Source organism: Echiichthys vipera (genome assembly GCF_963691815.1).
Source record: "Echiichthys vipera genome assembly, chromosome: 3".
Lineage (NCBI taxonomy): Eukaryota > Metazoa > Chordata > Actinopteri > Perciformes > Trachinidae > Echiichthys > Echiichthys vipera.
In genome coordinates this window covers 7,024,126-7,039,087 of record NC_139828.1, presented here as the reverse complement: position 1 = coordinate 7,039,087, position 14,962 = coordinate 7,024,126, and the positions used below count along the sequence as shown (strand labels likewise).

The following is a 14,962-nucleotide window of genomic DNA, read 5'->3' as shown; positions in this document are numbered from 1 at the left end:
AGAATTACATTGTGTTTATTACGTTTCCAGTGCAAACAAAAAACACTTAGAACACTTTGATCGCACCAGGGGTCTGCCTGTTGATGTGGTCTCATCTTTAACGTTAAAACCAGTTTCCGATAGGTGAATCGTTGCACCGCTCGCTTTGACATTAAAGGTTATATTTCTGTTGATCAGTGTCAAAAAAGCCACATCAAATCTAATTCGATTCAGTGTTTTTGTCAATAAAATTTCCAGGGGTGGTGAATACTTTTTTTCATCTTTTCAACCGCTTATCCAGGGTCGGGTCGCGTTTTTGCCTGCAGTTCAACTCTTCCTCCCGATACAGTCCTTTCATCCAGCCCATTTAGTTTCACTGGGGATATCTGCTTTCAACAAGGTCAAACTTCAGAGAACATGTGTGCACCCATGCGTTTAAACAAGACAGATCCATGCAAAAGTCTAAAAAATGTGGCAGACTCTTTAGAAGCTGATTCATCCTCACTTCAGTTAGACCTGACAGTAGCAATTATAGTCATGATGCATAGAATGACTTCATACAGTATTCACATGAAAAAACAGTTTGAGTGAGTGAGTGACCAAAACTTTATCCCCAGTATCTAAAAATGCACTCAGTCATCTTCAACCTCTTATCCGGGGTCGGGTCGCAGGGGCAGCAGCTTTAGCAGGGGACCCCATTCTTCCCTTTCCCGGGCCACATTAACCAGCTCTAACTGGGGGATCCCGAGGCGTTCCCAGGCCAGTGTGGAGATCTAATCTCTCCACCTGGTCCTGGGTCTTCCCTTAGGCCTCCTCCCAGCTGGACGTGCCTGGAACACCTCCCTAGGGAGGCGCCCAGGGGGCATCCTTACTAGATGCCCGAACCACCTCAACTGGCTCCTTTCAACGCAAAGGAGCAGAGGCTCTACTCCGAGTTCCTCACGGATGCTGAACTTCTCACTCTAAAAGAGAGCTGAGTGTCTGTTCATGTAGACCTGTAGAAAAAAAGGTGTTGAAATACCACGCAGTACTGATTTAGCCACAAACTGTATATCATCCTGCGTTTATCTGTCATCCCAGTCACCTGCTTTGCCTCTTATTGGTGTCAGATCACATTGAACGACGAGTGTATATCCAGACTATTCATGCATTTGAAACTGAAAATGAAACATGATTTTAATACGTACCGTGGTATCAAAATCAAATTATTTCTCCTATAATTGGCAGAGTTTGCCACTGCAGTGACAGACATCCCACAGGCCTGTACGGTTCTGATGAGTCAAACTTTTTTTTTCTTTTTCTTACACTCCAATAAGGACACAGTGTGAGTTAATCTCATACATCCTGGGGTGTCTGCAGGCCAGAAAGGGAGCGAATTACCCTGAAAAACATAGGAGTGACGTCAGCGCTGTTCATCTTCAGGCAGCTCAGTGATTTAGGTCATATCAGTGTGAAAAATGTAAATGAATGATTCCTCAGCATATTCCACTGCCCTTATCGCGTTGGTAGACCCATAAAACAAAAAGGAAGGATACATTCAATGGCAGGACACATCTTGAAAGTTGTGCAGTGTCATCAAATTGCGTTTTATACCATGATGCTGCAAAGTCTAATTCATTTTAAGTGGCATTTACAGACCACTTAATGTCTCGGATTAACAGGAATTATTATTTATCATCCGAAACCAAAGGAAAAGTTTGATATATCGCAAGGTTTCAAATCTGTGAGCATGTAAGTGGACTTAAATCATTAAAAGTGAAGCATGGGAAAGAATTAGATAAACTGTTTATACTGTCATTTACAACATTTCAACTTAAAAGCAGGGTTTCCTCTGAATGTGCTGTACTACTAAAACCTTTAGAAATAGAGCATTAGCTATTGTTAACCATAATCTTTGGCATTCCTGTCATAAACAAACTCTTCCTCACCACTAATCTATGGACATTAAGGAAATGTATAAACAAGCAGTTTATATTCATATCCAAACCGTGAGATTTATTATTGGCCAGCTTTAAGAATCGTAGCACGGAGCGTCTACTCCAGACCATAAATCCACAGTTTTACAGATTCATTTCAAGTAGATTAATATGTAATGAATCACATTTCACTTCTATAATTTGTCTCTCGATCTTCACACTCTCCCCTGTCACCTCTGCAGCTCCGCTTTTCCCCATCGCACACACACACACACACACAGACACACACACACACACACACACACACACACACACACACACACACACGCACACACGCACACACGCACACTCACACACTCACACACTCATTACACTCTTGTCTGTGTCCCCTGTTGTGCAGGAGCTGGAGGTTGGTCCCCCCTCGTCTCGGACAGATACCAGTGGCTGGAGGTGGATCTGGGAAGGAGGACCCGTATCACTGCTGTTGCTACACAGGGACGCTACGGCAGCTCTGATTGGCTAACGGCTTACCTGTTGATGTTCAGCGACACCGGACACAACTGGAGACAACACCGGCAGGAAGACAGCTTAGGGGTGAGTCTTCTGCAGCAATCAGTCACCAAAACAGTACAAAAAGGAAAAAAAAGCACAACTAATTTTCAACATCAAACACATTTTCAAAGAAACCTAATGTTGCCTGGAAGCTTTCATTTGCACATTCAGTTTCTGTTTTCATTTATTTTCCTAAATTATGTTGGGAATGATGTTTTTGCAATATCAACTGAACGGTTTGTTTTGAGAATGAATCTCAATTTGTTTTTCATTTTCATGAATCATGTTTTTTTATTGTGCACTCAAAGGGAAAAACAATCAAATTGTGTCGATTGATTCACTTCAAGAACATCTTTTATCAGTTGTTGCAAATTAACCCTACTTTCTTTTTTTTTAACATAATGAGGTCATTTTGTTAATTACCTTATTGGCGAAGATTGCTGCATTTTCCTACACTTGAAAAAATATCGGCAGAAAAATAATCCAGGCAGAAATTACATTTCCACGACAAACAAAGCCAGTGTCTTAAAACATATTAGAAGTTTATCATCATTATTCCCTAGGAGACCGGATTTCCTACACTGTACGTGTAAAAATATCAATAAAAAAGGTTTGCATACTGACTCTAAAACCCCACATTTATTTAAATAGTAACCTTTTCCATGCCACTCATATACAATTTTATTTTTCAAAGATTTTTTTTCAAGCCATTTATCATATAGGACAGACAGGAAATGGGGCAAGAGAGAAAAGGGTAGACATGCAGCAAAGGGCCGCAGGTGGGAGTTGAACCTGTGGCCGCTGCCTCAAGGCAACACAGTCTCACACCCAACACGTCAAAAACTGACGCTTGGTTAGAGGCCTTAGGCGTTAGTTACTGACTAAAAAGGTCTCCTTAAACATACAAACCCGACGCAGGGGGCTCATTCCAATGTAAGCCCGTCCGCGGCGATATTTGAAGCTCAGGGCGCTCCTCTGGGCGCTCCTTAAACAACACAGTCTCACACCCAACACGTCAAAAACTGACGCTTGGTCAGGGGCCTTCAGCCTCTTTACTTGGGGTGACTGCTCTAACCGCTCAGCCACCGGTCGCCCCCAAATTTCATTTGCAAAAAAAGCTTCAGTTTAGCAAAAAAGTTGTCTGCAGGAAACTTAAGCAATACAAAAAAAACATGTTTTTCCTCTAAAAGACCGTGGTTCATTAGAGCTGGTGCAGGAAATGCTTGTAAAAATAATGGCATTGCTTCAGACAGCAGATAATTAAGGCGCCATATGCTTCAACCAAACTGCTTGTTATTCTTTACACAACAAATTCTTTCACTTGTCATGATTGCGTGTCGCCCTCTCTCCGTCATTTCACTCCACCTTTGATGACGTCACCTGGTTTCCTTGTTTGCTCAGGACGTCATTTCTAAAGTAATACATTTGTGGATTAGTCATTATAGGACATCTTGGGTAAAACGATTGCACATTTATATGTATTATTTGAACAGCTATGAAGACAGCTTCAGAGTGCCATTCACAACTCCGGTTCATTGAAGTTAAAATATATTTGGCCTCACTATCATAGACGTCATTTACATGTTCAGTGGGGACTCGTTCTGCCTGCAGCAGCAAGCCTGCTCATCAGGAGTCTTTCACTTTTTATTTATAATGGATGGAACAATGAAAGGGACCTGGGCAGGGCTCTGTCGACTGCATGAGCTGCTGTCAAACCGTTGAACAACTGCTGACTGGAGGTCGGTGCAGTTGTTAGAAAGACTGCCTGCTGTACGACACATCACATCTTTTGATTCCTGCAGAAGCGAAGGTGTCCATCATCGGTCTCCAAACAAGACGCTGATGGAACACTTGCCGTCATTGTGAGCCAGTCTTGATACGAGTGTCAGCTCAGTGTCTAAAATGTAAATGTGAATGAGGTGTGAGACACGCATGTGGTGACTCCTTCTTCTTCTGTAGTGCAGCTGATACCATGTAGACGGGGGAGAAATGACAGCTGATGCACTTTCCTCCGCTTTCATGTTTGCATATGTTCCCCTGTGGTTCCTTTTTTCACTCTCAACAGCCTCGTTTTCCAAGCACTTTACAGCATTTTCTTAAGCTAATGCATTTTATGTTTAAGTAAGGAGAGAGAACACAAGACTGCAGAATCACTGATCAGCACCAAGCAAACTAGCTGCACGTCACGACTGACAGGAATCCATGCAGGTCTCTGCAGATTGTACAGCATTAGATAGGATTCAGAGGCAGTCAGGCATGCCGTCTCCTTCATGGGAGACAGTGCACCCTCCTTGTTACAGTAGCAGCCCAGAACAATTTTTGATTCCCATTTGACAGAATGAGATTTTCTCACAGTGAAGGATACAAACTATGTGAAGCCTGTGGGAGTCATCACTAAAAAAGAAAAGAGAACAGGGTATGACTTCTCGCAGCTTAAAAACTTGTTGGTTTGACACTTACCATGAAAGGTGATAAACCCAGATTAGCTTTCCGGGGTGTATTTTAAAGCTCCATATATTAGTCAGGCCAGCTTAGTGCGTCGGTTAAGGAGGAGATTTGATTGCAAAAACAGCGGTATCAGTCACAGCTTCTCACTGACTGCTCAGCTTAGATGCTCTGTCGTTCGGAGGTACTTGTGCTGAGTAGTTCTAATTGCTGCTACTTTACACTCATCCACTACAGGCAAATATTATATGTTTTAGGAATTTGTTTGACAGTAGACATTAGTTACTCATAAGAGGAGAATTTTGCAAAGAAAACATCGGATTACTTTATGTACAATGCATGTGGCTTATGTGTGTTGGGGCCCCTTGTCACATGTTCCCAGTGTGGGAAAATAACTGTACTGTAGCCTACTTCAGTACCATTTGCAGCTACTTTACTTAAATTATTTCCATTTCATGCTACTTTAGACTTCTACTCCGCTACATTTCAGGGCGATAGAGCAACAATCATTTACAATCATTTGATGCAGGACTACCTTACTGACTTAGCGGTGTTGCTGTTTTTCACAAACGTAAAGAACCCGAGTACTTCCTCTACACCAGTTCTCTGATTCTTCCTCCTGCCCTCCATCCCTCCTCTTCATCTCAGGCTCTACCCTTCTCTCTCCTTCGCTGAAGTCTTGTCAGAGGCTACTCATATTTCAAATCGTGCTTGGGCAAGTAAATGAGATGCCACTCTCCTCAGCCTCCTCAGCAGGAAACAGAGCCGTTTGTTGGGCTTAACGCTCTGCTGCCCAGCCAGCTCAGCCCTTCAAAGTGCTGAAGACGGCACTGAGATCACAATTATACACCAGGGAAGGCAATTTCACTCACGTACGCACATCAGTACAAACTCAGCAGACACACACTCTCAAGCAGGGAGGACAGACACTAACAGGGCACAGGAACACATACATTTATTCAAATGAAGCTGTTTTTTCTCTCTTACCGATGGAGTTTCAGGGAATAGTGAAATACATATAATTAAATTTAACTAGAAGTTTAATTTCATTTTGCAGTAGCTTGCTGCTGGTTTAACTAAAGCCATATTTGATATGTAAATACATTAGTTTTTGCCTATTTTTGTGTGGTTAACTATCGACAGTTTTAGGCCATGAAATGAGAGGGATGACTTTTCTATGTTTCAATGCTTCTTAACTATAATTGAACTACATTTGACCAGCACTACTATTTTTTTAATATTTTAAATCTGAATTTATAAAGGTAACAATCATCAATCATAATCACTGATTATTGCTGTTTATTAACAAATGATCAGAGTAGTTGCTGCATGTTATTTAGGGCCTGTGTCCATAGTGTTTTCTCTGGCTGAGAGGTGCTGACGAGGTGCTGGGGTGCACTCCCTCCCAGGTGTTTTTTTGTGTGTATGACATTAACGTTAGCTACGTAGCTATCCTAACACCACGTTAATAGGGTTGACTACACAGCAGAGCCGGAGGACTGCAGGACTGTTTTCCTAATCCTTTCTGAAAACTACGGCCCATGCCGCAGTAAGTGTGTCAGGTCCCGCCTGTACCGCAAACATTAATTTAGGTCCTCTCCCATCCACAGGGAAATGACATTATTGTACAGTGTGTAGTATTTATAAAGATATGCATACCTATGGGTAATAAGGAGCGAAATTACATTCTAGTGCATAATTACATTCACATCATTGCAGTATTTACAGGTATTATAATGCATAGCTGCCAAAAGCTTGATATTTTAGAACAGGCTGTGGTTCGTTTTGCTTGCCATTTTATATTGTATTGTTTTGTTTTCCTGTGTCTTTAAAGATACATTTGGTTGATTAAATCCAGCTCTTGGTCACGGCGGTGTGGTCAGACGAACGGTGATCTCAGCGGACCTCTGTTACATCTGAGCCATTTAAAATTTTCTTTACAAAGTAGTTTGAACTACTTTTTCTAAGTAGCTTGAGTTAACCATCCTCAATTTCCCTGTAGGGTAGCTTTGCTGTAGTTCAACTTCTTCCAGTTTGAAGTAATTAGCCTTCAAAGCTCTGCCTTCAAAGTAGCTTCCCCAAACACTGTGTGTCGCTCTGCGCGTGCTGTTTGCCTGTCAAACAGAGAATCCCTGTGCATTCCCACAGGCAGCTGATTGGGAAAATAGAGGCCATTAGTCTTTTAAAAGAGGCTCGAGACAGAATAGGTCCCAGAGTTATTGATCAATGGACGGAGAGAGGGAGAGGCATTATCGGTGGTTAGGATCAATGGTCTCTGGGAGCTGAACATTCGAAAATGCAGGACTGACTCAGGATCAGGGAGCTTAGGGAGAGTTTTTCTGCACAAGAACTAGTGAATCATTTTCTTTTGAAGAGCTTTTCATCACTAATATGTATTTCTATTTACATATCATCCTTTATAAAAAAAAACAAAGTTAGAAGATGTAGCTCTCGGCCTCCAGGATGGCTACAAAACTTCAAAAGAAAGTACATTCCCTGAGTTAGCGGCTTGATTATGAACATCAAAGTACACGAAAAAGATCCTGTGTTCCTGTCTGAGGTACTGGAGGAGCCAATTATTACAAAAAGTTCACCATCAGATGTTCGCTGCTGCAGCAAACCTGTAAAACTGAGGCCAACTAACATGTTGTTCTGTTGTTTTAGGCCTTTCCAGGTAACAGTAATGCAGACACTGTGGTCCAGTACAAACTGAAACAACCGGTGATAGCTCGCTACCTCCGCCTGATTCCACTGGACTGGAACCCCACTGGGAGGATTGGACTCAGACTGGAGATATATGGATGTGGATATAGTAAGTCAGCTCTTTGTATTTGACTTCTTTGTCAGTTGTCTTGGCTCTTAGATTTAAAAAAAAGAAGATATAAACATGAAGTTATGTATCTGGATTTTCACATTTCCTGTTCAGGCGTATTGACATTAAAGTGTTTATTGAACTGACGGTTTTCTGTGACAACTTTTTATTTAGAAGAGAGTAGAAGAGACATTGCAGGGTTGATTTTACCACGGATTTAACCAAACAGAAATGATTGAGGACAACAACAGAGCCGAGCTTAGCGATCTGTTGCCAAGAGGATTCAGAAACCCACGAAGAAGAGCGTACTGTAGTGGGAGCGTGCGGAGCGTTGTGGCCACGCGCCTACAGGGAGCGCATGGAGCAAGAGAGAGGACAGCGGCCATGAGTTACTTTTTCACATAGGCTTTTACTCAAAGGGCCAGTAAATATTACCTCGAGGGCCAGACCCGGCCCGGGGGCTGTCAGTTGAATAGCCCTGAACTAGACCATAGCGGTGTTTGAAGGGTTTGTACATTAACGGACCAGCGGGTTTCTTGCGCATTAAAATCATTTTGTTCAGAGGAGAAATCGTTACCTTCAAACAATGAAAATACAGTCACGCACTATAAAATATAAAGGCTGTCTGTGAGGATTACACTGACCATCTTGTCTTCTATGGGGTTCAAAGACAACTGAAAACAATGCGAACTTTCCGTACGTGACAAATTCCTCCTCTGACATACACCCGATTCAAGCATTTGAGGTCACTGCAACAAAAGCATCTTAAATTGAATGTGAAGATTGTTCCTGTTGTGTTGTTTGCGATATTTATTTATTCACACTTCTTCTATAGGTCTCCGCATTAAAACAGGTCTTAAAGTTTTTCACGTTAACCTCTGGATCTCCATGCCGGTCGATACAAACTCATACCTTTCAGCCAAACTTTGTGAATTTTCCAAGAAATTTGGATTTGATTACAACCATCACATGATCACATAATAGATGTGATACTGTCAGATAGTGTGGAATAATTTTTCACATCTTCGAGCTACTTAATGGCAATAACAGCCTGTTCCCTGGGTGTCAAATACCACAGTTTTGTCATGGCACACAGAGTGAACTGCAAACCAATCTGCAGCTTTATTAGAGGCTCAGAGCGAGCGCTCCGTAAGTAAGAGTGACAAAGTCCTTTGAGGGAGGAGGTTGCGATGGGGGACGAGTCACACAAACACAGGATGTCCTGTGTCCAATGCATCTCTGAAATTAAGTTACAAAAATACATATTATGATGTGACCCACAATCTTTTTTTTAGCACATCATAACCCTTTCTTCATAAGTGGTTTTGTTGCCTACACCTAAAATTACTGTTAGCAGCCGTATGTGGAAAGTTGGGATGAGAACAGGCTACGAAAAAGAGGTAAAAAGTGGGTGTTAAGAGGTTAAAGCTACATGCTAAGTAGCTCCACACTGCATAATCTTGTGTTTAACAGCGTGGATGTGAATGATTGGTCTGTGATGCTTTGAAAGAAATAATACAGAAAAAGGCAAAAGATCTAGCTTTCTATTTATATTAGCACTTTGTTTAGAAACTGGTTCAACCTTAAGCTTATCTGCTAGATTTTCAATTTAAACTGATGCATATATCATTTAAATCTCAATTTATCTGTTTTTGAAGACTGAAATCTTTAATCATTGTATAATAAAGCTCTTCCACCTCCTCTTGTTCATTCTGTAGCTTCTGACGTGGCCAACTTTGATGGCACCAGCAGCCTGGTGTACAGGCGGAGTGTGAAGCCGAGCCGGATGGCGATGGAGGTCGTCTCTCTGAAGTTTAAAACCCTGAAGAATTCTGGGACGCTGATCCATGCAGAGGGACAGAGAGATCACAGCCTTACTCTGGTTTTGGAGAAGGGACGGCTGCTGCTCTACCACCAACAAGGTATCAACACTATTCTTCAAACACTGAGAAAAGATAAGGTAAATGATACCCAGGGGGAGATTCACACGGTATAGCAGCACAGAGACGGGCTAAGAGGCAAGGACATGGATTAATAACTATTTAAACAAAATGAATACAAATTAAATAACAAATAAAGGAAATTAAAGAGACTACTACATACAGTATTCAGCTATATACAATATAGTATATTACCTGAATCTTTAAAAGAGCCTTGTGCAAAACACACCCCTTCAGAATAGTAGTGAAACCTTATTGTCCATTATATTGTATGTTATAGAAATTTGCCTTCGGCGCTCTGGTGACATTGTAAAAACAGCTAAAAAACATAAAATACATAGTATACATTCTTAGCAGTATTGATGTTCAAGGAGTGTGTGTGTGTGTGCGTGTGCGTGTGTGTGCAGAATAATAGAAGAATAGTCACAGCAGAGGGCACAAATTACTTTTTGTAGCCATTTTTTCTGGTTGGAGGGACCTTGAAGCTCCTGCCAGGCGCGCAGCTGGAAGGATGAGTGAAGGCGGTGGGTGGGATCATTATAGACCCCGGCTGTTTTTAAAAAAAAATCTTTTTATTGTGGAGCAGTTGTATGGGCTCTGGAGTAGTAATTGTTTATCTTTGATGATCTTGCTGGCCTGGTTAACCGTCAGCTTGTTCCTCTAGACTGACTGAGAGGTCGGTCAGAATCCTCTCAGGGAGTGACCTGTCGACCAAGGTCAGGAGGAGTTTACTCTCAAACTGGCTCTTCAGCTGCAGCTGCCTTGCCTTTTTAAAACTGTAGTCTGCATTGGTCTAAAAGGTGAGTTTATTGTTAATGATCGTCCCCAGATATTTTAGATGGGGGCCTCCTCCACTTCCAGCCCCTTCACAATAACAGGTTTGAAGACAGCTCTCTGATCTTACTGACATTAGGATCAAGGAAGCTGCGTTTGAGCCAGGTGGCAAGACGGTCGATGTGAGGTAGGGCATCCTGCAGGTGGGCAACCAGGGTCAGCATATTTTACAAGTGAGACGTCTTTACTGTTGTATTTTACCTCAGGCCGGTGTCCAGGTCAAGGCAGTCGCAGAAGGTGTTATTAATACAGACTTGCTGGGATCTCTCTCCTTTAGGGACTCCCCGATCCACAGGACAAGGTTGCTGCTAACGTTCAGGTTGCACAGGCGCCTCAGGAGAAGATGAGGCTGAAATGTATTAAAAGTAGAGGAGAAATCCATAAAAAGTACAAGGGCATGTGTATTTGCTTTATCTAGATGACCGTCAACTTTGTCTGGGAAAGTGGGAGTGGCGTCCTCCACATCTCGGTTGGTTTGATTGCCAACTACAGTCCATGAGATTAGCTGTTTGCCACTTTAGTTGCTTGCTCACCAGACCAGCTATATAACTGGGGATAAAGTAAGTATGCATATTAAATTCAGTACACATACAGTACACATGTGTGCAGTTTGTAATTTACACAGTAATTATATTGCAGTTTACAGATGAGTATCAGGATGGATCTTCAGTCATTCCGTCTTCATGATATATGATGATAACATTGGATTTTGTCACTTTTTTGGAGAATTATTTATCTTAATGTGTGGGTGGTGTAATGTTGAGTCTTTGAATCTGAAAAGGTGGTCCCTTTTTATCTCTTTGAATGTCATGTTGTCCTTTTCTTACTTTAAGCCACAAGCTCTGCTGGTTTTCATTCTTGACCAAAGCATCTTTTTCAAAAGAACTGCGGACAATGTCAAGAGAATCAGGAGTTTCCCTTTCTCTCTGTTGTAGTACACAACAGGAGAGTGTCTATTTCAGATGCATTCTCACTCACTGGAAAGACTCAGTTTGGTTTAGGGAAGAGGTGGCACCTGGGTGCAGCGTGCAGAAGGGAGGGATAACACCCCCATGACATAGATTTGTCGGGATTGGCCCTTACTGACAGAAGTTTCCAGATCTCTTCTCTCCAATTGCACATTTATATTGACATCTTCATGTAAATCAACCTTCTCCTTCAGCTTTGGATGTGTGTATTTTGCTAATTTGGTGGCATCCACATGATACAAATGTCGTCAACACTTCCTGTGAATTCTAAGGACAATGACCTGCTTTATTCACACATAGGCATCAAACAGACATTAAATGTACTTTGCACATACACATCCTCTGGGTCAGGGTTGCAGTGCATGTGTGAAAGGGGCTATAGAGTATTATCATGGCGTATTTCACACCTGGAAGACCGAGTGAATGCAGTGGAATTTTAAAAAGAGCAAAACACAGCAGTGGTGGACTTACTGGAAATATGGATTGAAAGCCTGTGGTGTTAAGGTGGCTGAGACTTTGGATATTTTGAATTCAATACTTTTGGAAGTTGGACGGTTTTTCTGGCAAACTTTGCAGGTTTAAATATCTTTTCATTCTTTGTTCATTGCTCTGAGTAAATGTCAGCTAAACGCCTAAACCGTACAGTTTAATTATGCACTCTCAGGCTTCTGAGCATCCACCACCATGTCTCTATGTCAGGGAATTTAATATCTTGCACATTTTTGTCTCGACAATGAAATGGAGGGAGCTTTAGGTCTTTCACTGTCCCTCTGCTAGATTGCTTGCGTGTTTATTTGTCAGATGTGATATCTAAGATACCACTGATCCAATTTTCAGGAAACTCAGGGGGGTTGTGCTTCCTTCTGCTTATGCTGATTAGCTCAGTACAGTGTTTACTTGTTTATCCATATGTCCCAAGCAATATCTCAGACAAAACTAATCTAATTTTGAATAAACTCTGGGAATTGGTGCAGTTCACAGAAGCAGGCGTGCAGTTACAGGTCAATGACAGTCATTGAGGAGGAGGACAACATCATTTTTTGGCGAAAACATGTTTACCGTTGTCTTATTTTCCCCCAGACTTTTCAATCCACTGCGTCTCTTTCTTTCTTGCTCTGTTTTTCTCTCAGCTTGGCATTCGCTCTCACAGTCTCACTCTTTTAATTCATGATAGATGTTAGCAACATGTGTTAAGGATGATCTCTGTGGAGCACAGTGGGAGAACACAGCATACTGTGATCCATGGCCTCTCACTGCACAGAACAGAGCGCTGCGGAGGCTACGGGAGGTAATGTGTTTGTGTGTGTGTGTGTGTCTGTTGGTGTAAACGAGGTTACACCCAAGGTGTGGTTGGACTGCCAGGCAGTCATATTATCAGCATATGGCAGATCTCTCATCAGCTATCCATCTGCCATCTGGCTGCTGGAGTACACTACCGCTCCACTAACCAACCATTCCTTTCTTTTCTGCATTCAGGGTTCTTCCTGTAATATTTCAAATTCCACAAACCGGGTTTATGTTACAATATTTCTAGGACACGTTTTGCCTTAAATTAAGTTTGATTTTAAACCCAGAACTATGGATACTTTGAATGACAGGTTCATATATTTTTTTTCAAGTCTGACTTGATTGTTATAGGGGGCATAAAGAGAGCAGGATTGAAAGGCAGCTTCAGGGTATGTTGGGCTAGCTATAGAGAAATCTGTCACCTGTCAAAAGGCCCAACAGACTGCAGGGCCTAATGACAGGTCAAAACATCATTGACAACATTCATACCGGGCTTTTGAATGCTCACCAAGCTTTTGGCACATTTCACTGTGTGGAATGTGGAAAGATGGGAGTATAATGGCCATCATTATAGTGCTGACCTGAGTTTGAAAATTGTGTGCAGTGACAAGGAAGAAACATGTATTTCACCTGTTTAAAAGCTACTCTCTGAGGGCACACTCACACTGACCATTCGTACCTTGCCCCGTACTTTAGGGTGACAGTCTCCCCTTCCTCTTCCCCCGCGGCCCAGGCCCCCTTGTACTCAGATGACTTGAAATGATCTGGGGCACAGCACGACTGCTTCTTGCTTCCCCCTCGGAGAATTAGTTTTGTCTGAATGTTTTAGAATATTTTCATCCCACCAAATCTGCTGTAAACACTCCACCTCTGCATCAAGTCACATTGAAAGTAAACTATGTGTCAACTTTATTTGAAGTTTTTCTAGCATTATGGTTGCTATCAAATTACTTTTTTTTAGATAGCTAGCATTGGAGATGAGAGAGAAATGGGGAATGACATGAATGCGAAGTCCCCCTACTGGACGTGAACCAGGGATGTTACTGTGGTCAACACCGTAGTTTCCACAGGGGCTCCATTTTTGCATGAAATGTAGTTGGACAAAATTGCTGCAGGAGATAGTGGTGCAGGGAGCTACAGCAGTTGCATGGTAGTATTCTAATGATGTTTGAAAAAGACATTCTTCATTCAGTACATGCAACAGTCAGAAATGGAGTACATTTTGGAGAGAATATAAATTTGTTGTACTTCCTTCCATCTTCCAAACTTGCCTTACCCTCCGTCGCTCACACCCTCAATAAAAGCAGAACATTCTCTCTAGTTGGGAAGTGGTGGAAGAGTATCAATTCCCTGGTGGTATTGTCTGTGTCAGCAGTACAGAGGCGTTATCTGTAATAGCCATCAGTCTGCCATCAGCCCCCTGAGTGACGCCTGTCACATCACCCTGCTCGACCCAAGCTGATGGTCAACAAACTGCTCAAAGAACTCCATAGGAACGAAAATGAACACTGCTTGTTCTTGTGATGGAGCAGAGATTATATTGAGCTATGTTAATCCCGCTACACAGCCAATACTGAAGAAAAAAACCTCAATCACAGCACTGCCACTGCATGCTACTCTCTCTGCCTGTTGTTGTTCCCCGGCTTGCCAACCCTGCTGCCCCCTTCCCCTTTGCTTTTCCTGCCATTTCTATTTTTCTCTTTCTCCACTGGTATTTATCACAGCCTTTCTCATATGTCGCCCCAATTCTGGCCCTGCTCGATTTTTTTCAGAGGCGATTATTTGCCTTTTTCAATTGCACGCTCTTTTCCTCCTCTCTCTCTCTCTTTCACACATCCCGTCCCGTCCCTCCCTCACACTCTCCCGGGAGTTTGCAGTCTGCAGACAGTGTAATTTAGATCAATAGCTCGGAGCATCCACCCTGAGCCACAGCATGCTCCTCCACAGTCAGCTGTTGGCTCAAGAGAAGAGAGGAGAAGCTCAAACTAGTGAAGCAAAGATAAAACCTGAAGATTTAGATGCATTATATCCACAGCTCCAGAGCGTGAGATATTCTCTGGGGCTCGTCATACTCCCTCTTGCCCATTTGGCAACCTGCTCCTCTCGTTCCCGGGCCTCTTTAACACTGATACATGTCACATTGTGAGATAAACAAGCTGGCTGGGGCATCGAAAAGCAAGAGATTGGCTAATGATGGCTAACACTGTGTAGCTTATAAACACACACACA

At 42.4% G+C, this 14,962-nt stretch overlaps 1 protein-coding gene across 1 annotated transcript in view; it reads left to right on the top strand.

The window, feature by feature from the left end:
- Positions 1-14,962, top strand: part of LOC310965424 (contactin-associated protein-like 4) — a gene marked incomplete at both ends in the record, with an annotated part of 110,638 nt that overhangs the window by 35,604 nt on the left and 60,072 nt on the right. Inside the window, 3 exons of the mRNA XM_083939018.1 lie at positions 2,296-2,489; positions 7,557-7,704; positions 9,423-9,626. Of these exons, the coding sequence (XP_083795144.1) occupies positions 2,296-2,489; positions 7,557-7,704; positions 9,423-9,626 (546 nt within the window). The remainder of the gene's footprint in view (positions 1-2,295; positions 2,490-7,556; positions 7,705-9,422; positions 9,627-14,962) is intronic.